The following is a 26,258-nucleotide window of genomic DNA, read 5'->3' on the forward strand; positions in this document are numbered from 1 at the left end:
GAAATATGTGTTTGGGACTCATTCAAAAAATTCAAATTCAGCAAATAGGTGAATTTGAAAAATTTAAAATTTCCAAGTATTTACACTGTTCATGTACACAACTTTTTAAATGGGAATATTAGGTAACTCAAACCACCAAGAAATTCTGCTACCCTCACAGAGGCCTCTGGTGAACAGTGTATGAAAGTCAAGGAAAGGAGAAAATTCCCCAGTTGGCTCAAATAAAAAGATAAGCATGGAACAGACTGTGGAATTTCAGAGGGAATGTGGGGGAGGGTGGATGGGAAGAGATCAATCAAAGAACTTGTATGCAAATATGCATAACCCATGGACACAGACAATAGGGTGGTGAAGGGTGGCGGGGATGGGGGGACTAGAAGAGGTCAATGGAGGGGGTGGGAGGGGACATATGTAATACTTTCAACAATAAAGATTTTTTAAAAATAAAAAGCCAAAATAAACTCACAGACATAAGACAAAGTAGAGAACAATAGTCAGAGAAGGCCGGGTTTCAAAACTAGAGGAGACCACATGATCATACCCCTAAGAAATTTGCAGAAATTTTTAGGAGGACATGCAACATTTAATGGGGTGTGAAATTGGAGTCCTGTCAGTGTATCTAGTTCTTAAGGGGTCAAGCATGCTCAGCTGACACCTAGTTCACCCATTATCAGCCTCCCTGTTTTAGCTCCCAACCTGTGCATTCTTGGGGGTCTTGCCTTCATATAGGTCCCCCTGTTCTTGAGAGCCATAGCATCTCTTCATGGATGGCACAATTGGATTCTCTGACACCCAACATCTTTTGTCTTGTTCTGATTTGCAAGTTCATACATGGAACAGTCATGAACACATGTGTATGTTTCATTTTCCTTACCAGTTCTCCGAATTAGATGGACCATTTAAAAGATTGCTTTCCCATCCTCCTCTTTGTCAGGATTTAGGTCTTTCTCTACCCCTTAGCTTACCCACAAGTTCTAGTTTGTCTGAAATCTCACGTACCCCTTAGGAAAAGAAATGCTACCACATCCAAAAGGTGTAAAGGTCCCAAGGATAACTTGATCTGGCAAGTCACTGAATATGTTGGTGTACATGCCACCCCAAGAGAGGGCAGAATAGCTTTGACAGACAGCTACACGGCCAGATGGATAGATAAAATCAAGGTTAAGGAACTGATATTGATAAAACACACAATAATGATAATAATAATTAATGCCATTAATTCTTAATCAATTTAATTATTTCAATTAGCTATTTATAGATAACACAATAGAAGTCCAGAGAGGGTGGCTCAATCCCCCACAGTCACTGAGCATGATAGTGCCAGGCTAGCACACAGGTTCCCTGACTCCCAGTTGCATATTCCTGCCATACACTCAATTACCTGCACCCTCATTTTAGACCTGAATTCTTTGAAATCAATTATGTGAATAACAACAGGTAAGTCTGGTCAGACTGGCTCCGTTAATGGCAAAGTTGCTGGAAACCAAAGTTGCCCGTTGGTACCCAGCATTGCAGGGTATGGTCATTCCAGCACACAGCAGGAGGACAGGATCTCCCGACCAATGTCTATGGACAGACAGGAGCAAAGGAAGGCTAAGGGATAATTGCGGATATGTGAACAATTTAAAAAAAATCTAGCTGTACCAACCTCTACAAAACTAAGATGGACTCTTGAGGTCTCTTTCATTTAGGATTTGTAAGAATTTATTACAATGCCCTCTTCTCTTTAAATTAGATTTTCTAGATGCTAAATCCCCATGTGGTCCTCTCTACTAATCAGGAAAATGCAAGGAAAACTCATTTTCTCAGAACCACATGAGCACTCAGGTGCTTAACAAAAAGATTAGTTATAACCAGAGGTTTTCTTAAATAGAAGTAAGGTTTGTAAACTGGAGAATTTGTCTCAACCTGCTCCCCCAGCATGAGGGAATGCAGACCCCTGGGAGAAAGGGACTGAATAAGCACAAGACATCAGATGTCCTTTCTGGAATTTTCTGATGAAACAGAAACACCCTACCTATCAGCCTCTTCTACCATTCCTGGCCCCCTCCATCTTTCTGTCCCTTTGGAATTTCACAAGGATATTAGATCATGGAGGAACCGTCTATCAAGGCGTAATGGAACTTTCTCATCTCTGGGTCATCCTGTTGGATTGCTGGCATCTGAGGCCTCCCCTTTAGCAGCTCCAGCCAGAAATATTGAGAACCAAAGGGACTGTTGTCCACCTCTGCCTCGTCTTTAGGATCATTATAGTGGCGCAGAATAAGTTGTTTGTTGAATCCCTCTTTCTTCAGCTTAGCTTCTTCTGTTTTGCTGTTCAAAAGAAAAGAATTTGAGACTTGGCTAATTGCTTGGTCTTATCAAGGGCTGGAGGATGGCCAATGGCTGTTCTAATGGGCTTTTTTATTTTTTTTTAATACTCACCTGAGGATATGTTCATTAATGAGAGAGAGAGAGAAACATCTCTCAGTTGCCTCCGCTCAGACCAGAGATGGGACCTGTAATCTAGATATGTGCCCTGACTAGAAATTGAACCCACAACCTTTTGGTGTTCGGGACAATGCTCCAACCAATGGAGTCACCCAGCAGTGTTTAATGGGCTTTTTTAAAATCAAGATATCTGGATTTTAAATCCTTAGCTAAGCATTTATAGAGTGCCTGCCATTTTTAAAGAGTTATTGAGCACCCACTGTGTATGAAGCACTATACCAGAGGCTGTAGGAACTGCAGGACCAGTAAGTAGCCTTTGTCCCCATAGGAGCAGTATGATGCAGCACAGGCTTTGGATAAGAACTGAGATGAATCCTGGCCCTGCCACTTGGAACCACAGAAAGTAAGCCAAGTACTAAACTCTGAGCCTTGGTTTCTTCATCTGTAAAATATAGATAACAATACCCCACAGAATTGTAAGGAATCTCTGGTTAATGCACGGACCCCAGTATTTAGCATGCACTCTATAAATACTATTTTTTCATTACATTTTAATGGGGATTATACACATACATGTTTATTAATAATAAGGTGATAAAGGGGAAGAATAGGTGAATATGAAACAACCTAGCTTCTAGGTTTTAGACACAGACCCTGAAATTAAGGTAGCCTCTTAGAACATTCATTTAACCATCCACAAATATTCACTAGGTGTCTTCCACAGGCAAAACTCATGAGAAAGATGCTATCTATTTCCATTCTAAAGAGAGCACCCCAGTTAGGCAGCTGCACGGGAAAGCCAGGCTTCAGTGTATGTATATCCACTCCAAACTCTCTACTTGTATCTCTCCACTTCACAATACTATTCCCCACATTTCTAGTGTCAGGTGCTACAGGAGCTGTGGGCACAGTATGAAATGCAGACCTGCCAGGGCTCTGTATCTGAGGGTCAGTCATGAAGCAGACCTTCTTAGTTCTTGCCCAGCTTCCCACACACTCGTGTACCCAAATAGCAGATAGCTGTTGGCAACATGCCAGTAGAAGCCTCCAGAGTCAGGCTGGCAAAGCAGAGGTCATACACTAAAGAGACAGTCTTAGTTCTCTTGGAGACCAACACCACCTGCTTTATCCACATGGGCTTCTGGCTTGCTTTTACTCAGTAATCCCAGCAACCAAAAGTGGGCTGCTGGGCTTCTCTGTTATTAAGACAGAATGTGGGCATTCAATGTGGGAGATCCATGATCAAACTAGAGAATAATCAGAGTGTCAGGAGTATAACTAGGGGAAGGAGGAGCCACCTTCCCAGAGAAGAGTAAGCAGTTTGGACATTTCTAACAGCATCGCAGAGTGGAACTCAAAACACACAAACAGGGGAGAAACCAAGATGGTGGCATAGGTAAACACCTAAACTGCTGCCTCGCACAACAATTTCAAAACTACGACTAAAAGACAAAACGTCTATCACCCAGAACCATGGGAAAGCTGGCTGAGTGGAAGTTCTACAACTAGAAGGAAAGAGAAAAGAGCATTGAGACGTGCACAAGCACTGAAAAGCTGAGGTATGGAGGTGCATGAATCAGGCTGGTGGCGGGTGTCTGGGTGCGCTGCTTTTTTCAACCCGAAGGGAGACAAGTTCCCGATTACTCTGAACTGGGGAGACGTTGAGGACCCAAACTCCTACAGGAAGAAGCTGGACTGTCTGCCATCGGGTCGGAAAATGAGGGCGGCTTTCTTGCAGAGGTGCACCCAGCATTAATTGTTTACTGCGCTGGGGCGCGGGGTGTGGGGACTTGGAAATGCAGAGACGGCTGACTGGCAGCCATCGCTGTTTGCCATGCCTTAGCCTAGTGACTCCCTGAGACCCTGCCCCGCACAATCTACAAACCCACCCAAGCTCTGCGCAGTGACTTTTGCATATAAATGGCCTGCCCTATCACAGCTTAACCAAACAAACTGCAGCTCTGGTCAGACAGTTCCAAAACCTCCAAACCCCAAGCAAAGAGGAGAAAACTGTAGTCCTCGCTGTAGCTCCTGTTGGGTGGCCTCAGACAGTAGCTGACCTGCACCCCATTGGAGATCCAGAAGCTAGTGTATCTAGTGGTCAGTGAGAGACGACACCAGATTTCAACTACTCACATCCATAAGTGACACATTCAAGAGGCAGACTCAGTGAGCACCAAAGCCCCACTGAAGCAAGTCCTGCCACATAAGCGTGTCTCCAGTGCAGCAGTTCTTCCATTATAGACACAGCGGGTCCTCATGGCCAATTGGCCTGGAGGTCAATTCCTCCCAGTGACACCAACAACAATCAAGACTTAATTACAACAAGGCTGTACACACAGTCCACAAAAGGGTGCAGCAAGAGTGTCCACCTCAGGTAACTGGGAGACCAACCCACTGGCCCATATAGGACACCTAGCACACAAAGCCACCCTACCAACTCAGGGAAGCAGCGAAAATGAGGAGACAAAGAAACAGATCACAAACGAAAGAAATGGAGGGAAAAAAACCAACTGGATATAGAGTTCAAAACCACGGTTATAAGGTTTTTCAAGAATTTCCTAGAAAAGGTCGATAAATTCAACGAGACCCTCGAGGATATGAAAAAAGACCAACTAGAAATTAAACATACACTGACTGAAATAAAAAATATTATACAGAGACCCAACAGCAGACTAGAGGAACACAAGAATCAAGTCAAAGATTTGAAATACAAAGAAGCAAAAAACACTCAACCAGAAAAGCAAAAAGAAAAAACGAATCCAAAAATTTGAAGATAGTGTAAGGAGCCTCTGGGACAACTTTAAGCGTACCAACATCAGAATTATGGGGGTGCCAGAAGAAGAGAGAGACAAGATACTGAAAACCTATTTGAAGAAATAATGACAGAAAACTTCCCCCACCTGGTGAAAGAAATAGACTTACAAGTCCAGGAAGCTGCAGAGAACCCCAAACAAAAGGAATCCAAAGAGGACCACACCAAGACACATCGTAATTAAAATGCCAAGAGCAAAAGACAAAGAGAGAATATTAAAAGCAGCAAGAGAAAAACAGTTAATTACCTACAAGGGAGCACCCATATGATTGTCAGCTGATTTCTCAACAGAAACTATGCAGGCCAGACAGGAGTGGCAAGAAATATTCAAAGTGATGAACAGCAAGAACCTACAACCAAGATTACTTTACCCAGCAAAGTTATCATTCAGAATTGAAGGTCAGATAAAGAGCTTCACAGACAAGAAAAAGCTAAAGGAGTTCATCACCACCAAACCAGTATTATATGAAATACTGAAGGGTATTCTTTAAGAAGAGGAAGAAGAAGAAAAAGGTAAAGATAAAAATTATGAACAACAAATACATATCTATCAACAAGTGAATCTAAAAATCAAGTGAATAAAAAATCTGAGGAACAGAATAAACTGGTGAATATAATAGAATCGGGGGCATAGAATGGGAGTGGATTGATAATTCTCAGGGGGAAAGAGGTGTGGGAGGTACGGGAAGAGACTGGACAAAAATCGTATACCTATGGATGAGGACAGTGCGGGGGAGGTAAGGGTAGAGGGTGGGGTGGGAACCAGGTGGAGGGGAGCTATGGGGGGAAAAAGGAGAAACAATTGTAATAATCTGAACAATAATGATTTATTAAATTAAAAAAAAATCACACAAACAAGCCCTAGCTGGTTTGGCTTAGTGGATAGAGCATTGGCCCTTGGACTGAAGGGTCTCTGGTTCGATTCAGGTCAAGGGCACATACATCGGTTGCAGCTCCATCCCTGACCCAGTGGTGGGCATACAGGAGGCAACCAATTGATGTGTCTCTCTCACATTGATGTTCAATGTTCTCTCTCTGTCTTACCCCTTCCTGCCACTCTCTCTAAAAATCAATGGAAAAATATCCTTTGGGTGAGGATTAACCAAAATAAAAAATAAACAAAATAAATAAAAAACCCAAACACACAAACCAGCAAATCTCAGTAACAGCGTAAAAGAATGTCTAAGACTGCCCTCAGCAAGTCCTTTCAGATTTAGAGCAGATTCAAATAAGAATCCTTGGTGTTTTTCATCTTAAATTGCACTTGAAAATTCCTGAAATTGAGCTGGCATATCTCAAGGAGGGTCTTTGAATATTTGAAAGATATGGTCTGTATGCGTGCACTTATCAGTTGAGTACGAGATCTGGGGTGTGGGAAGAGTTACGGTGAAAGAAAAGTTTTTAAAGGTTTAAAAATAAGTAATTGAAAACAATACAGCTGATTAATAAAAGGTGGGAAAGGTATAACAACCACACCATTGTTGAGCATTGGGAGTGGGCATCCTAGCAATTATCAAGAGTCACTGGTTCTTCCAAGATGCAGGTGGGCACACTTCCCAGTGAGCCTTGGGGGGAAGGAACCAGAGCCAGGAGGGTGGGCAAGGACCAAATCTGCCACTGTGTAGTTGGAAAATGGAAATGCTTAATGAACAACAGTATTCTCTCTTTCCCCCTGTCTCTTCTCTTGCTTTCCTCCTCCTGCTGCTCCTTCCTTTCTTTCTCATATTCTCATGAAAACATATCCCACTGTCAAAAATGAGGTGAATGGGCAAAATTATCGAACAATATGACAAAAGCAAAGCACTTATAGATTGCCACTCTTTCCCACACCAAAACACATGCATGCCTCTCCATTGATAAACATCAATGGTACAATATCAGTTTAACAACACACAATTATAATCCACTGGAAACACGAGTCTAATTACTATTCTCCAAGCCTAACCTTGACCTTTCATTCAATGCCTAAACATGATTTTATTTTTCTGTGACTTTCCACAAACGAATCTTTTGGATTATTTTTAAAAGAAAGGTAAGAATGCCACTAAAGTGTAAATACTTATAATCTTTGGGAGAAAATAGGCATACTCCACCTCCTTACCAATAAGACCAAAAATTAAGATACAAAAGCTCCAGTGCAAAAAACCCCAACGCAAAATCTCTTGCATTCTATAAATGCCACATTACTTAAATAGTCAGAGTGGGCAGCTGTAATTCAGGAAAATTCCCCATTATCCTTTTAAAAGCAGTGCTTCCTTTTCTAACAGGTCCCTAGACAAACAGTCTTTTAGTCATTGCTTGAAGACTAATCAGCTCCCCGTGCCAGCAAAGAGCCTCTTTTCTGCCTTTTCTCCAAGTGTTGGCAGTGGCTATAGTCTTCCTCTCTTCTTGCTTAAGGACCAGAAGTTGACCTCTGGTTTTTAAAACAGGTGATGATTATTACCACCAAGTTGATTAATTCGAAAAAGCAGTCGTAACACTTGCACATTTCTCAAAAGTTTCAGGTGGTGGTCATCCCCAGGAAAAGTCATTGCTAGGACTTAAGGACACAGTCCTTCTCTAAGTCAGATGTTACCCAATCATGCCAGCCCTCTGGTATTTAGACCACTCTAAGACAGAAGCTGGAATAGAAAGGGAACTATACCTCAAATTACCTCAAATTTAATAGGCCTAGGAATGTAATAGTAAGCTAAGTTCCTTACAGTGGGGGCATCCACTGAATGAAAGAATTGAAGAAATGTTTGGAGAATACCTATTACCATTTTACAGATGAAGGAGCCAAAGTACATAAAAAGGAACAATAATTGCTAAAAAATAGTTACTGTTTATTGAGCATTTACTATAGTGGTTTCTTTTTTATCCTCACCTGAGGATATTTTTCTATTGATTTTTAGAGAGAGTGGGAAGAGAAAGGGAAAGACAATTGATGTGAGAGAAACACATCTATTGGTTGCCTCCTGCATGCACCCTGACCAGGGCCCATTGACTGGAATCAAACCCAGGACCCTTCAGTCTGCAGGTCAATACTCTATCCACTGGGCCAAACCGGCTAGGGCTTTCCTATAGTATTTAGCTGTATTATTTCATTTAATGCTTTCAACAATCCTATGTAGCAGATTCTAGTAGGATTCCTGGTTTATAAGAGAAAAGGAAGCTAAGTGCCCCAAATCCCATGGTTGGTAAATGGAAACATGAAAACTGTAGACTCCAGTCTTGGCTCTATACCTTCACAGACACTGACCCTTGTACTCTGGTCACACAGCTAAGGAATGACAGGGTCAGGGTTAGGAGCAAGTCCGTGATTCCCATTCAAGTGCTTTTACATCATCAGGCTCTAACAGTGAATATGAGTAAAATCAGAGCACTTACAGCTTCACCAGATAAGGCCCAGAGATCTGACTCAGGCTCAGACAAAAGGTCTAGGTAGAATGTGCCTTGGGATCTGGTCTAGAATGGGAGGGTTCATTACGTTTGTTAGACCGGACTTTCTGTGATAAATCCAGAGTCTATATCAGTGTGGACTGCCACTGGGGTTAGAAAAAATTCTTTCTTCCTGCTCTTAATTTTCTTTGGGTTTGACTTGATATTAAACATCTATAATGTCTGTATAGCAAGTGTGGTAGAAATGTGGTAGGGTAAAAAGGCTGATAGTTCTGATTTGCCTAAAATTGCATTTTATCCAGCAAGCATACATTTAATCTCCATTGGTATCTCTAGCCCTGGTAACCAGGGGATGTTAGGATTTGGCTGCTTTTCTTGCAGAAATGTTTGCAATGCACAAACTGTAAACTTACCTGTGCTCTTTTTAAAGCTTGGATTCTGTATATGATAGGTCCCTTGGGAACTAATTCTACCAGCTTCAGTAATTCTCATTGTTAAAAACAAACAAACCAACCAACAAACAAAAACACCACTCCCTTGCCCTGGCTAATTTGGCTCAGTGGATGGAGCATCGGCCTGCAGACTGAAAGGTCCTAGGTTAGTTTCTGGCTAAGGGCACATGCCCGGATAGTGGGCTCGATCCCCAGTGGGGGGCGTGCAGGAGGCAGCCCATGAATGATTCTCTCTCACCATTGATGTTTCTGTCTCTCTCTTTCTCTCCCTTCCTCTCTGAAATCAATAAAAATATATTTAAAAACAAAAAAAAAAACACCTCCACTCCCTTGACTTTATTACTATGGATCATGCATAAAAGCACTTAACTCACCCCTGCTGCTGTGTGCCAGCTAAATTCTCCTCCTCCATCTACACTGACTAGCTATCTCTTCTTGGTTCTAAACCCACTGTTTCAAGAAACCATCTGAAGGTGTTGGGTTATTATTTAAAATGATTTCTATTTGCTTAGTGTGTTAGTGTCCACAAAGCATGTTTATATATATTGGGTTGCTTTAAGCTCCATAACAACCTGCTGTGGTAAGTAGAAGACATCTTATTATCCCTACATGACTGAAGAAACAGAGGTTCAGGGAGTCTGCATACTTACACAAGATCCCACACCCCTTGACTAATGAAACTGCATGTTCTGACTCCAAGTTTGTCTTATTTTTTCCTATATTTTTTCAGAACAATTTTAGGTAAATAGCAAAATTGAGTGGAAAGTACAGAGAGTTCACAGGTATACCTCCTGAACATTTAGTTTTCTTTTCCTTAAAATATGCTACCTGACTCATATCATTTTGAGGCCTTTATAAACTTGGAAAACAAATTCTATGTTCACCTGAAAGAATAAATTTGTGAAACTGGCTAAGACACTTTGATGTAGAAAGAGTAACAAGAGGAATTTTGCTATATTAGATATTAGTATAATAATAAATAACATTTATTGAGTACTTTTGGGGGCTAGTAATATTTATAGCAATCCTAAAAGATAGCTACTATGACTATCCCCATTTCACAGTTGAGGAAAGTGAGCAAAGAGAAGTTAATTGACTTTCTCAAAGTCACATGAATGAATGGACCTGAGATTTTAGCCCAAACAGTTGGGCTTCAAGGCTCTTTCTAAGACCATACTCTGCCTCTGATATTATATAATCTGAATAATTAAAATAACTGAAAACTTAATAGGCAGATTAATGGAATAGAACAGAAAGCTCAAAGGCAGACCCTAATGTATATAAGACTGAAGATATAATTAAGTTGAAAATTCAGATCAGTGGATAACAGAGAATATATTTAATGCATGGCTCCAGAGAGATAATAATGTTGAGGTTAAATGCACAGGCTTGGTATTAGACAGACCTAAGCTTATATAGCAGTTCACCCACTTAACTAGCTCACTGACCTTGGCCTAACACTAGCAACTTACTCATGGAAGCATATAAATTGCTTTATGTAGTGCTTTACACAAAACAAGCACTCAATAAACATTGGCTGTTAGTATTAGCACCCAATAAATACCAGCTATCATTATTTTTGGCATAGGAGGAATAAAGCTAGAATCTTATCCCCTCCCACCACACACAACAAAATTTCCAGCTAAATGTAGAAAAAAGAAATAAAAATAGGGTAGGTCTACCTAATCTCAGAATGAGAAAAGATTTTTCCACTCATAAAACAATGGGGAAGAAAGGAGAAACCAACATGGCGGCATAGGTAAACACCTGAACTGCTGCCTCGCACAACAATTTCAAAACTACAACTAAAAGACAAAATGGACATCATCCAGAACCACAGGAAGGCTGGCTGAGTGGAAATTCTACAACTAGAAGGAAAGAGAAAAGCACAATGAGATTCACAGGAGCTGTGGAAGGCAGAGGTATGGAGGTGCGTGCGCAGAGAGGGCCGGCAACTGAGTACGCGGCTGGCTTTTTCAAGCCGGAGGGAGACACAAGCTCCCAACTGCTCTGAACTCCAGTTCAGGGCGAGACTCTGGGGACCCAGACTCATATGGGGAGAAACTGGACTGTCTGGCAGTGGGCTAAACTTGAGGGAGGCTTTCTCTCAGAGGTGCTTGCAGTGATTATAATGGGACACTGAGACCTGGGGGGCCTCTTAGGGCAGGGCTGATGGGAAGCCATAGCTGTTTGCTCTGCCCTGAGACTCCACCCCATCCAAGCTGAGCACAGAAGCTTTTACATAAGAATGGCCTTGTTCTTTTGAATTCTTAACTTACCTAACAAACTGTAGCTGAGTCAGTGAGACCCAGAACATCCAAAAGAAGGCCCAAGGCCCCACAGCAGCTTGCATTGCTTCACAGCTGAGCCTCATCTGGGCACCTCCAAAACCCAAATAAAGAAAAGGAATCTGTAGATCTCTCCGTAGCTCCTGCTGGGTGGCCTCAGGCAGAGGCTAAATTAGCACCTCCTTGGAGATCCAAGTGTTAGTGTACCCAGGGGACAGAGTGGGACCAATCCAGATTACAACTCCTCAGATCCATAAGGGACACACTCAGGGGACAGACTCTTGAGCCAAAGCCCCACTGAAGCAAGTCTTGCTCCATAAGGGTGTCCCTAGCACAGAAGTTCTCCATCATAGACAAAGCTGATCCTCACAGCCAATTGGCCTGGAGGTCAATTCCTCCCAGTGATACCAACAACAATCAAGGCTTACCTACAACAACACTGCACACAGCCCACAAAGGAGTGCACCAAGAGTGTCCACCTCAGGTAACTGGGGAATATGAGCCACTGGGCCCTATAGGACACCTAGCACACAAAACCATTCTTATCAACTCAGGGAAGCAGCCAAAATGCAGAGACAAAGAAACAGGTCACAAATGAAAGAAAAGGAGGAAAGCAAACGACTGGATATAGAGTTCAAAACCATGGTTATAAGGTTTTTCAAGAATTTTCTAGAAAAGGCCGATAAATTTAGCGAGACCCTTGAGGATATGAAAAAAAACCAACTAGAAATTAAACATACACTGACTGAAATAAAAAATAGTATACAGAGATCCAACAGCAAACTAGAGGATCGTAAGAATCAAGTCAAAGAATTGAAATCTGAGGAAGCAAAATACACCCAACCAGAAAAACAAAAAGAGAAAAGAATCCAAAAATATGAAGATAGTGTAAGGAGCCTCTGGGACAACTTCAAATGTACCCACATCCGAATTATGGGGGTGCTAGAAGAAGAGAGAGAGCAAGATACTGAAAACTATTTGAAGAAATAATGACTGAAAACTTCCTGGTGAAAGAAATAGACTTACAAGTCTAGGAAGCACAGAAAACCCCACCAAAAGAAATCCAAAGAGGACCACACCGAGACACATCATAATTAAAATGCCAAGAGCAAAAGACAAAGAGAGAATCTTAAAAACAGCAAGAGAAAAACAGTTAGTTACCTACAAGGGAGCACGCATACGATTGTCAGCTGATTTCTCAACAGAAACTATGCAGGCCAGACAGGAGTGGCAAGAAATATTCAAAGTGATGAATAGCAAGAATCTACAACCAAGATTACTCTACCCAGCAAAGCTATCATTCAGAATTGAAGGTCAGATAAAGAGCTTCACAGACAAGAAAAAGCTAAAGGAGTTCATCACCACCAAACCAGTATTATATGAAATGCTGAAAGGTATTCTTTAGGAAGAGGAAGAAGAAGAAAAAGGTAAAGATAAAAATGAACAACAAATACATATCTATCAACAAGTGAATCTAAAAATCAAGTGAATAAAAAATCTGAGGAACAGAATAAACTGGTGAATATAATAGAATCAGGGACATAGAAAGGGAGTGGACAATTCTCGGGGACAAAGGGGAGTGGGGGGTGGGGGAAGAGACTGGACAAAAATCGTACACCTAGGATGAGGACAGTGGGGGGGGGGGATAAGAGAAGAGGGTGGGGTGGGAACCAGGTGGAGGGAAGCTATAGGGGGAAAAAAGAGGAACAAGTGTAATAATCTGAACAATAAAGATTTATTTAAAAAAACAGCAAAAAACAAACAAACAAACAAACAAAAAACAATGGGGAAGCCTAGCTGTTGTGGCTGAGTGGTTGAGTGTTGACCTATGAACCAGGAGGTCACGGTCCAATTCCCAGTCAGGGGACATGCCCAGGTTGCAGGCTTGATCCCTGTAGGGGGCATGCAAGAGGCAGCAAATGAATGATTCTCTCTCATCATTGATTTTTCTCTCTCTTCATCTCCCTTCCTCTCTGAAATCAATTAAAAATATATATATTATAAAAACATTTTTAAAGCTTAAAAATGGGGGGGGGGAAATCTTAAAACAAAACATAGATAACTATACAATAAGAAAAGTTAAAACACTGACATCTTAATCATAAAATTAAAAGGAAATAAATTGGAGAAATGAGTATTATCACAAATAAAAGATTAATATACTTAATATTTTAAAATCTTAAATGAACAGTAAGAAAGACTCTAAAACCCATAGGCGGAAAGGTACAGAGATTAAGAACACCTGGTTCACAGAAGAAATGTTTTTAAATATCAAAAAATACTTCAAAAGTTAAACCTCTGTAATTAGTAAAGAAATAGACACTTAAGAGTATTCTTTGTCTATCAATTTATCAAGATTGAATAATCTTAAGAATTACATTCAGTGCTAAGAATGTTGAGATGGCCTCTCTTACATTACTATGAAGGGCTAGCGGCATGACTTTTCTAGAAAGCAATTTGGCAGTAACTTTCTAGGACTTTAAAAATGATTATAGCCGAAACCGGTTTGGCTCAGTGGATAGAATGTCGGCCTGCAGACTGAAAGGTCCCAGGTTCGATTCCAGTCAAGGGCATGTACCTTGGTTGTGGTACATGCCCTACTGGGGATGTGCAGGAAGCAGCTGATCGATGTTTCTCTCTCATCGATGTTTCTAACTTTCTATCCCTCTCCCTTCCTCTCTGTGAAAAAATCAATAAAATATATTTAAAATAAATATTTAAATTTAAAAAATTAAAATGTTTATATACTTCAACCAAGTCCCACTTCTAGGAATATAGCTTTAGGAAGGAATCAAAGAAATGAAAAAAATTTATAGGACCATTGAATAAATGTAAATATTCAATAATAGGAGACTAGTCCATGCAATGGACTTAATTCAGTCTTATTTCTGAAGAATTTAACAGCATGGGAAAATGCTCATGTGATCAAAGAAAAAGCAGGACAAAAATGGGATTCAAAAGATAGTATATAGCTTAACAGATAATATATAAACACGTAAAATACATAGCATTTAAATAGTACTTACTACATGTATGGTTGTGTGTGTGTTTATATTTGTAGATAGACAAGGAGATGTATAGAGCCTATGTGACCCTGGACAAATCACCCTATCATCTTGCCTATTGTATTCAAAATATGAAAATATACGTGCACACACAAATCCTACTCTTCCAGGTAACTCATGGAAAAGCTGGAGGAAAATATGTCAAAATGGTAAAAAACGGTATTCCCTTATTGAAAAGGTTGTGTTTTCTTCTTATGCTTTTCTAAATTTTTGAAAAATTTAAATACTAAGAATGTATCAAAATACACTCCTGCAACCAGTATGTCGTATTTGCACACAGAACTAGAGTAGAAACAAAGTGGGTAGACTTTGCAGTCAGATGCAGTTGGGTTTCAGCCCTGGCTCTGACTTTGTCTTGATGTGGGACTGAACGAATTGCCACAATCTGTCACATTAGTTTCCTCATCTGTAAAATGGAGATGATAATTGTACCTCTCTCCTGGCATGATTTTAAGGAGTATAGATAACAGGTGTAAAGTGCTAGGTTGACTGTCTAGCACAGAGTATTTTGTCAATGCCTGCTATCGTTATTATCACCTCCTAATTCTTTGATTTGTCCTCTGTTGATTATTAACTTGCTGAGATGTTTAGTTTTCCAGTTTACATAAAAACAGGGACTGATTTTGTTTCCGTAGAACAGTATTTTGCTTATAGCTGGCTTTTCTTTCCATGACTACTTCTTTTCCCCAACATTTTTACACATGATCCTGTACTGGTCAAATGATAAGGCTGATTGATTGATAAGTCATGTGTCATAGACTTTTTCATGAGTTACCTGGAAGAGACAGGTTTGTGTGTGCATGTATCTTTTCATATTATAAATACAATAGGCAAGGTGATAGGGTGACTTGTCCAGGGTCACACAGGCTCTATACCTCTCCTTGCCTATCTACTGTATCATATGCCTCATAAAAATATATGATTCTGAAGACTGCAGAGGGCTCCCTACATTTGAATTATGGCTTCTTGTAGCTTCTTCACAGCAATATCGAGGACTTTCTTCCATTTCAGAATTTCCAATTTTGAGTAAGGATAGTGAAAGATCCAACCTTAAAAAAAAAAAAAGACATAGACACAAAAGGGATATTTATCTCAAAATTTACCCCAAGTCAGTACTCACTGGGTAAATCCTGCCCATCAGTCTAATAAAGCCTACTTGAAAAGGGAACCAAAGTCCATTTATATTAAAGTATAAGTAATTATCAGCTTAAGAATTACCTGTCCGCAAGGAGATTTGCCCTGAAATGGGATCAAGACTTTAACTCCACGGAATTAAACCCCTATGATGACATCTGAAGTATTAGAGGCCTTCCAAGAATCCCTACACACTCTGTAGACCTACAGATGAGGTCCTCAGTTTCCCCGTCTCAGGAAAGAAGCCTGTGTACTAGAGAGAACGTTTTTATTGGTAGTCAATAGATTTGGGCCCTTTTCCTGACTACCCCACTAACGTGTTTAGGTACTCAACATCTGTGGGATTCAGATTTCTCATCTGCAAAATGAGAGAACTGAATGACATGATCTCTAAGACCTTTCAATTCTAATGTTCTCCCCTTGTAAAATTCTATCCTTGTAGTGAACATATGGAAAAATTCACAGATGCCTTCAAGGAATTTGGAAGAGAAAACCTTGCATTTTCTTTATTCCATCCTGCCAAGTCCAGTCCATTCAATAAACTAGTAAATTACATATGGAAGAAAATTTTAAAAATGAAGATATGAAGGGGGTGGGAGGCATGGAATCTTACCACACAAGCACTGTTATTGTTTTGATGTAGCTTCTTCCAAATACTGTTTATTCTGTCTTCAGATCTTTTGCCTTAACCATGAACTCTTCATTTGGCCATAACTCCAGATGAAATTTGAATCAGGACATTGTATCTCTTCTCTGCTTTTGTCCTCACCTCCATTCCCCACCCTAGCCCTAAGTTAAGGGCAGGATTTCTTCTATTTCAAAACAATGGACCTACTTGACTTTTCTTATTTTGAGGTATCATCCCAAACACATCCCATGGGATTCAAGTTGGAATGACAATAATACGTTCTAGCAACCCATGAGCCAATGACCCAGTTTTGACCAGCCCAGGCCACCATGATTGCCCATAAGGTGGGCACTTGACTCAAACATAGAGCTAATCTGAGTCATTATTCAGAACTGAAACATGGACCTTGGGTGGTGAGGGGAAGGAGAGCACTTTCTTCCTAAGCTGGAAGCACATGACCCCATCTTTACTATATGGGGTGAGCCTAACTGTAGAATTCAACCAAGCAGAGGTGGAAAAGAACAAAGTATTTGCCATGTTGAGTCCCACATCCTGCCTTGAACACTGTTCCTGCAATTTTTCCTTTAATCTTCTGAGCTAGCCTCTAAAACATGAGCAAATAATTCTCTTGTTGCTTAAGCTCATGTGAGTTGGGTTCTTGTGGCTTACTGCCTAAAGATTCCAGGCTCATCCCCACAGGACCATGAGAACCATCCTAACTTTAGACTGGGAGGACTGAACAAGCTCCATCACCGGATTCCTTAGGATTAGGTAATGTAAGTTTTTCCAGCTTCCCACTTTGAGATTTCAACCTCTGCCCTAAGGCCTTGCTCCTTGTTCACAGATTATCTAGTGGGCTGGTCACCACTTGCCATCTAATTGTTTGCTGGGGGATTTTCAGTCATTGGATTTTTACCCACGTATTTGGATACTTGGACATTTTCATGTAGAATTCTCTCGTTACCTTAAGGTTTACTTCATTCCTATTTGCTGTTTTGCCATACCTACTGGCTTGTTCTTAGCATATGCACCTGGGTCTGGTTCTTCAATATCTGTCCCACCCCAGTGAGACAGTTCTAGTTTTAAATTTTGATCCTTCAACACATCAAATTCAGAAGTATAAATAGAGAATGGGGAGTTGTGGAAAGAACACTTATCCCTAGGCATATTATCTAAAACCAGATCCTTTCAACTGTTTTTAAGGTTGTTAGGACTATGACAAAAAGGCCACGAAAAGCAAATCTGTAAGATGTATGGCAGTCAGCCCCAACTCCTACTGATTCTCTGAGCCACACAGCTATGTTATGTTTGTGTCCCAAGGAATAATAAGTTTCCCTTTTCCTAACAACCCATATCTTACCCATTTTATAATTTCATTCAGGTACAGAGAGTATTATTTTTAGATTTGGGCAACCATAAACTTTCTTCGGCGGTCTCCTTTATAACATGTAAACAATTTAAGAATCTATTTTTGCCTTTAACACAGAAGAAGCCTTGGTTCCCAATCCAGAATGGTAGGTTTTTGCACTGGAAGGGCCCTGGATTGTTCTTCTAGGGACATAAAGGTCATTGTTACCTAAACTGGTTCTTCAAAATCATGAAGGAAAAACTCACAGGTATAAAAGTGAAGAAAACAGGAGAGCTGGGTTAGATGAGAATATCTTTGAAAAGTTTGACTTCGAATCTATGATTGTGGTACTAAGAGGATGTCTGGGAGAAAGGTTTCAAATTCAGTGAATGGAAGTGATTCTCACTCTGATTGCTCATCAAAATTGACCCTGATTTGGGTGGGTAAAGGGATCTTACCATTTTCTAAACAGAACTTGGATGACAGTGAGAAGTGAATGACGAAAGGTAAACTGCTTTCCTGGAGGATCTGGGAATACTGCTTTTGGCTGACAAAAGCTAGGGAAAAAAGGAAGAAAATTAGGAAAGGAGAAGGAGAAGAAAAAGAGCATTTTGCTAGATTATCAACAAAAAGCCCAATTGTCAATATTTTAATACTTTTATGAGGGTATTAGTTTGGTGAAGGCCAAGGGTGGGAGAGGCAGAGGTGGGTGGAGATGGGCAAAGGGGAGAGGGGGTAGGGGGACACCTGTATTAATTTTTTAAATTAAAAATTACCTTTTTTAATTAAAAAAAAAGAAAAGCATGAAAATACACTCGAAGAAAATATTTGCAAAGCACATTTACAACAAAGGACTAATATCTAGAATATATAATGAACTCTCAAAACTCAACAATAAGAAAGTAAACACCCTTGCCAGTTTGGCTCAGTGGATAGAGCATCGGCCCACAGACCAAAGGGTTCCAGGTTTGATTCTGGTCAAGGGCACGTACCTCTGTTGGATTGCAGGCTCCTCCCCAACCAGGGAGCTGGTCAGGACACATGCAAGAGGCAACCAATCGTTGTATTTATCTCACATTGATATTTCTCTCTGTCTTTCCCTCTCTCTTCCACTCTCTCTCTAAAAAAAATAATCAATGGAAAAATATCCTTGGGTGAGAATTAAAATTTTTTTTTCTTAAAAAATAAAAAGAAAGCAAACAATCCAGTTAAAAATGAGCAAAGACATAAAAGACATTTTACTGAAGAGGATATATAAGACACATATTCCACATCATTAACCATTAGAGAAATGCAAATTAAAAGCACAGTGAAGGACCTGGCTGGGTAATGCAGTTGGTTAGAGTGTCGTCCCAATACACCAACATTGCAGGTTCGATTCCATCAGGGCACATACAAGAATAAACCAATGAATGCACAAATAGGTGGAACAACAAATCGATATTTCTCTCTCTCTCTCTGCCTTTCTCTCTCTCTCTCTCACCCTTCCCCTCTCCAAAACCAATAAATAAAAAAATAAAGTAAGCATGAATAAAATCACAGTGAAATATCATTACATGTCTATAAGAATGGCTAAAATAAAAAAAGGTGATGATATCCACATATGGGCAAGGCTGTCACTCATACATTGCTGATAGAAATGTAAACAGTACAGCTTCTTGAAAAAACAGTTTGGCACTTAACATATAAAAGTAAACATAAAATTAATACGTGGCCCAGCACCTGTTCTTCTGGGCATTTATCAAAGAGAAATCAAAACTTATATTTACAGCCGAAACCGGTTTGGCTCAGTGGATAGAGCGTCGGCCTGCGGACTCAGGGGTCCCAGGTTCAATTCCGGTCAGGGGCGTGTACCTTGGTTGCAGGCACGTCCCAAGTAGGGGGTGTGCAAGAGGCAGCTGATCGATTTCTCTCTCATCGATGTTTCTGACTCTCTGTTCCTCTCTCTTCCTCTCTGTGAAAAAATCAATGAAATACATATTTAAAAAAAAAACAAACTTATATTTACACAAAAATATGTATACAAATGTTTTAGCAGCTTCCCTAATAGGCAAAAGGTGGAAAGAAGGAAGGAAGGGAGAGAGGGAGGGAGGGAGGGAGGGAGGGAGGCAAAAATCCAGATGTCCTTCAAGGAGTGGATGGTTAAACAAATTGTGATACATCCATATTGCAGAAAATAGCTGAGCAATAAGAAGGAAAAATTACTGATATACACAACCTGGATGAATCTCTAGAGAATTAAGCTAGATGGAAAAAAAGGCTATCACCAAAAGTTACACATTGTATGATTTCATTTCATATAATCTTGAAGTGACAAACATATTAAAATGGGGTACACATTGGTGGTTGCCAGGGTTAAAGAGGGGGTGGGGCAGGAGGAACATAGTCTTGGCTGTAAAAGAACATGAGTGATCCTTGTGGTAATGCAAGTATTTTGAATCTTGACTGAATTAATAGCCTGGTTGCAATACTGTACTATAGTTTTGCAAGATGTTGCCATGTGGGAAAAAATTGGGTAAGGGTATATGTGATCTCTCTATATTGTTTATTATAACTGCATGTGTGTCTACAATTATCTTAGAAATAAAAGTTTAATTTTAAAAAATTACTTATGTGGCTAGCATCATTTTTCTGTTGGATAGTGCTACTGTTAAGAGAATTTATAAGATCTCCTGAGGCAAAGGCTTCATATCACATGGATAGGAAGCATAATGAATGCTATATTGAACTGAAAGCACTATAAATTTTTCTGTCTGCCCAGCCAGTGTGGCTGTGGTTGAACGTTGGCCTATGAATCAGAAGGTCACGGTTTGATTCCCAGTCAGGGCACATGCCTGGGTTGCGGGCTTGATCCCCAGAGTGGGGCGTGCAGGAGGCAGCTGATCATTGATTCTCTCTCATCATTGATGTTTCTATCACTCTTTCTCTCCCTTCTTCTCTGCAATCAATAAAAATATTTAAAAGAAAATTTGTGTCTTACTGCTGACATTCATGAATTATTAAAATGATTAACACAAACCAAATTATCACTATAATATAACCAAATATAATGTTCTATCACTATCTCACTTGCTACTTTTATTCTTTTCTTCTTATTTATAAATCTAACTAGTAATTTCTACTTACATGTTTTTTCCATAGGATTAATTGGTACAAAATGGTGGTGGTCTTTTTTTGCTTTCATCATATAATTTTCCTTATGACATTCCATTCTTGGATAGTTGCTGATTTTGTCAACCATCATGGAATTGCAACTGCTTTGCAAGACATCTTGTTTCTTCAACATTGACTTTTTGGTTGCATATTTATAAGTTCCTTCAATGAGATCAAGCCAACTGTAATTCACAAGATTTATAATTCCTACAGGGAAAGCAATATTATTCTCAGCATATATCTGCAATGTCTCCCCAAGTTCACACAGTAATTCAGCAGCAGTGTGTTTGTATTCTTCAAATGGACTCTTTTGGGTGTGTATTTTGGAGAATTTAACGTCAGTAGGAAACTTGGAAACAACAGGAGTTGGTGGGATGGCAAATGATTGAAACGCATATTTCTTCTTCGATGCAGCTACTATAGATAGACTTGCTTCCTTGTCTAGTTCTTTAGGGCGAATACTCTCTGGAAGACTGTAAAAAACATATGTGAGACTTAAAGATATTGAATACTTTTTAACCTAGTAATTTGACTTCTAAATATAATTTAAAAGATATATAGCAACTGTGTATAAAATTGCTAACTGTAACATTATTTTTTGATATTAGTAAAAATTGAAAAGAACCTAATAGCTCATAGGAATATTGCTAAGTATGTAAATAATGCCATACCCGTACAATGTGTAGCTATAAAAATTGTTTGTAAAATTTCTCTTAATAATTTGGGGAAATGATTATGTTATATAAAAAAGATATACAATTACATATGTGGAATGATCTGAATTGTATAATGTATACATCATAAATCTGGTAGTAAAGAGCCTAAGCAAATGTCCACCAAAAAGGAAATTAATTGTGGGAGTATAGAAATCATTTTTTATTTTCTTCTCTTATACTTAATGTTCTTCTAATTTTTCCACAATAAACATTTATGTTTATACACAGAAGACAAAAACCAATATATGTGTATCATTTATTCATTTGTCTAATTATAAGACAAGACATAGATCATTTCTTCCAGAAAGGCTTCCCTGAATTTCTTAGGTTCTAAGTCCACAAACATACTGTGTTCCCTTAACCCATCCAACACACCCCTATCAGATGTTACTATATTTGAGAGAAGACAGAAATCCAAACAGGTAACCCTCATATTCCCCACTACCACCTTTGTAGGAGGTTAGGTGCAGGGAGTGGGAATTTACCAAATCTAGAAGAGGCACCTGAAAAGCTTAAAGACTGATGAGGGCTTTTGATAACTGAGGGGAAGGGTTGGGAGGGGGGAGCGCTATGGTTTTTAAATTTGGAATATTCTCCTGTAAACCAGTTGTTCAAATATTTATAGGACAGCTGCCCTAGTCATCACAATTTCTTTATTATTGAATGTATTGGGGTTATATTGATTAGTAAAATTATATAGGTTTAAGGTGTATAATTCTATAATCTCACATGTATATTATGCCTCTTTCCATCACCATTTATCACCCCTATAAACTCTCCTACCTCCCCCCGCTCACTTGTCATTACAATTTCAAATGTTTTCTTTTACCAAGTCATTGTGGTGAAACATGTCAACACCTCCCAATGGACTTTATAAAATGGTACAGAGCACTAAAGAGTCACTTCCATCTTTCTCCTAAATGGTGGTTCCATTAGCATAGTTCGAAAAATAACATTGGGCCCTGGCTGGTTTGGCTCAGTGGATAGAGCGTCGGCCTGCGGACTCAAGGGTCCCAGGTTCGATTCCGGTCAAGGGCATGTACCTTGGTTGCGGGCACATCTCCAGTAGGGAGTGTGCAAGAGGCAGCTGAATCGATATTTCTCTCTCATCGATGTTTCTAACTCTCTATCCCTCTTCTTTCCTCTCTGTAAAAAAATTAATAAAATATATAAAAAAAAGAGAAAAAAAAGAAAAATAACATTGGTTTCCCAGCGGAGAGTTTAATGTAAAAAGGCAACTTTTTTAGATCAAAAGGTATTTGAATTGGAATAAGAATTGTAAATGTAGATCTTTAGGCATTGGTTATATTTTCACATTAATATTTTTTAAATGGAAGACCTATTTTTGAAAACTTTAAACATATTATTATTATTATAACTCATACATTTCTATATCCCTTTATAATAAGCTTTCAAAGTTGCTCTCATAAACATCATTTCTCTAAACTCTAGTACTAACCCTATGAGGCAGCTACTGTGTTATCTCAATTTTATGGTATTTTCTTTGTAACATCCTGTAAATATGCATTTAGAACTCTCAGATTTATCTATTGCTCAAATAAAAGAATAAGACTACTTAAAATAACAGTAACTGTAACACCTTCCATTTATTAATTGCCTCAATATGTAAGTACAGTCAATAATTATACCTCCTTCAGAAGGATATTAAGAAGGTTAAGAAATTTAATACATATTTAAATATAACATTTATATATCTGGTTTATTTTCAGGCAGAAGCTCAAATAATGGACTGTCCAGTTCAAAACTAGACTTAACAATCTTTTTATTTTTAATCCTCAAACAAGAATATTTTTTTATTGATTTTTAGGGAGAGTGGGAAAGGGAAAGACAGAGAGAAATATGGATGTGAGAGAAACACATCCATTGGTTGCGTCCTGCACATGCCCTGACCAGGGCCCGGGCTGGGAAGGAGCCTGAAACCAAGGTACATGCCCTTGAAGAGAATCAAACGCAGGACCCTCTGGTTTGCAGGCTGACGCTCTATCCACTGAGCCAAACCAGCTAGGGCCAGACTTAATAATGTTAACGAGAGATAATCAACAATAAAGGTCTTGGCACCTGGTCCAGTCTTAAAGTAGCTCCACTTCTCTAGGCACACAGCACATGAGAAGAAATAATTCTTTCATTTAATAAATATTCATCAGGCACAGTTGTAGGTGCTGGGGAGACATGGTGAAGAGGACAAACCTCTGCCCTCATGGACCTTACATTCTAGTTGGAGAAAGAATGCCGGGAGGGAGAAAAAAAGGAGAGAGCAAAGACAAAGAAAAGAAATTTACAGATAGCAATAATTGCATTGATGAAAATAAAACAGGGCACTTTAATAAAGTAATGGGTGGGGGTGGGGGTGGGGGGAGGGGAGGCTTAGCTTCTTTGGATTGGGAGATCAGAGATGGCCTTTCTGAAGAGGAGACATTTGGGATGAGACTTGAATGATGATGAGGAAGAGCCAACCATAAAATAATATGGCAGAAAAACATTCAATGGAGAGTGCCCAGCAAATGCAAATAACCTAATGCAGGAATGGGCTTGGTTGTGAAAGCAACAGATAGGCCATAATGGCTGGGGAGCAGTGAGTGACATGGAATGGTATGCATGGTCGGAGGACAGACATAGAAGAAATCACAGAAGGGCTTTCAGTTCATGGTAACAAGTATGGAGTTTATTCTTGGTGCAATAGCAGCAGGATAGCTGGTGGGAGAAATGGGATGTTTCCAAGCAGAGTGGACAAAAGCAATGCTTAACACATACCTTGAGGAATGTATTAAAGGAGAAAGCTGGGAAGCCAATAAACCCCTCAAGCTCTATGCTAAACAGACCTATTGATTGCTCATAAGACAATCTGACTCACTGATTACCAATTTTAAGCCAAGCAGTGTGAATACAAAATGATCACATTATATTGAACTAGAGGCCCGTTGCGTGATATTCATGCAAGAATAGGCCTTCCTTCCCCTGGCTTCGCTCTTGGCCACCTAGGAGCCTGCAAGTCCTCACTCCCAGCCAGAGCACCACTTCTGTAGCTCCCTCCGCCGTCCCCCTCCCCCTCATAGCAAGCATCCCACCCCTACGGCTGCACCACACCTGCATATGCAAATTAATCTTACATCTTTGTTGGGTTAATTTGCATACTCACTCCTGATTGGCTGTGGGTGTAACGGAGATATGGTCAATTTACATGTTTGTCTATTATTAGGTAAGATTTCTTTTCAAAAACAGAAAGAGTTGGAAATGAAGAGACAACAGACTTCTGAAAATAACAGCAACTTGTAATGGTCTTGAGAAAAGTTATAACAGGCTCAAAAAAACCTCACAATTTAATTAATATATACCCCAGCTTTTCATCCTAGTACTGCTGACATTTCGGATCAGATAATTCTCTGTTGAAGGTGCTGTCCTGTGTATTGTAGAATGTTTAGCAGCAACCTTGGTCTCTATATACCAGATGACGATAACACCATATCCCCCTAGTTGTGACAAACAAAAATGCCTCCAGAAATTGCTACATGTCCCTTGAAGGATGAAACACCCCTGCCTAAGAACTCACTGGTAAAATTAACAACTTTTAACTTTATTCAGCCTGTGATATATGTTCTAAGATAGGTTGGGATATTTCAATTTCCATTTCACAAGTTAAATTGTGGTTAACTAGAGGGTAAAAATATTGTGAAATGACTAGTTCCGTTATTTTATTCATTTTTGTGGTCTTGACACAATTCTATGGATATTAATCACAAATCTGTATTAAGCACATCCTATGTGCCAAGCACTGTTCGTGGTATTGGGGACAGAGAAGCAATCAAGTAGATAAAAAATCCTTGTAGACCTGATACTCTCATGAGAAAAGAGAGAGCATATACATAAAAAGGGATATCATTGCCCTAACCAGTTTGGCTCAGTGGATAGAGCATTGGCCTGCGGACTCAGGGGTCCCGGGTTCAATTCCGGTCAAGGGCATGTACCTTGGTTGCAGGCACATCCCCAGTAGAGGGTGTGCAGGAGGCAGCTGATTGATGTTTCTCTCTCATCGATGTTTCTAACTCTCTCTCGCTCTCTCTTCCTCTCTGTAAAAAATCAATACAATATATATATATTTTTAAAAAGGTATATCATTTACAATATTAGAAAGTGATTTAGTGCAACAGAAAAGTTAGAAAGGGGATAGAAATTGCTAAGGTGGTGATGGTGTAGAAATTTAAAATAGGATAATCAAGAAAAGTCTCACTACAAAGGTGATACTTAAATAAAGACAAGGAAAGGGGAGTAAGCAATGCTGAAAACAGAAGGAACAGCTAGTGAAAACTCCCTAAAGGAGAGGGAGAGGGAAAAGGAGAGGGAGAGAAAACAAGCTAGGTTTGTTGTGGAATAGCAAAGAAACCAGATGACTGGTCCATTTGACCAATTATGCTTAAATTAATCCTGATCTGGCTAAATAAAGCTCTCTGACTAAATTCATAGTCATCTTTGACATGGTAATTTCTTGATATAGTTTCTTAGAAGGTAGGAAATAGGGAAGGATTGATCTTGAGCACCTTATAAGCCTTTGAAAATATACAGTGATGCCAGCAATGCAGAGTAATTCCAAATGTTTTACCTATGCTTATCTTCTGAAGTGTGTTCCAAATGGGGGAGACGGTCTCTCTTTTCCCATTTTTTCCTTTTTGGTTTCATCTAAAATAAAATAAATCTATTTAAAAGGTAGAGAAAAATACTGGTCAAAGTGAAATATATTTTAAAAAGTAAATTATAATTTATGAGACTAGCTTTTTATTACCTGATCAAAGAAATAGATAGGTCCAATGTCCAAAGGTCTCGTTTCAGTAAAGT

The 26,258-nt window shown here is 39.5% G+C and overlaps 1 protein-coding gene across 1 annotated transcript in view; it reads right to left on the reverse strand.

Moving 5' to 3' along the window:
* The window catches only part of LOC114232675 (uncharacterized protein C3orf20-like), a 75,232-nt gene extending 54,078 nt beyond the window's left edge, over window positions 1-21,154 (reverse strand). The window contains exons 1-5 of the mRNA XM_028150311.2: window positions 20,668-21,154; window positions 18,000-18,098; window positions 15,381-15,480; window positions 2,086-2,313; window positions 1,000-1,149 (exon numbers count right to left, since the gene is read on the reverse strand). Of these exons, the coding sequence (XP_028006112.2) occupies window positions 1,000-1,149; window positions 2,086-2,313; window positions 15,381-15,480; window positions 18,000-18,098; window positions 20,668-20,827 (737 nt within the window). The 5' untranslated portion in view covers window positions 20,828-21,154. The remainder of the gene's footprint in view (window positions 1-999; window positions 1,150-2,085; window positions 2,314-15,380; window positions 15,481-17,999; window positions 18,099-20,667) is intronic.
* Window positions 21,155-26,258: the final 5,104 nt, after the last annotated feature.

Source organism: Eptesicus fuscus, chromosome 7 (assembly GCF_027574615.1).
Source record: "Eptesicus fuscus isolate TK198812 chromosome 7, DD_ASM_mEF_20220401, whole genome shotgun sequence".
Taxonomy (NCBI): Eukaryota; Metazoa; Chordata; class Mammalia; order Chiroptera; family Vespertilionidae; genus Eptesicus; species Eptesicus fuscus.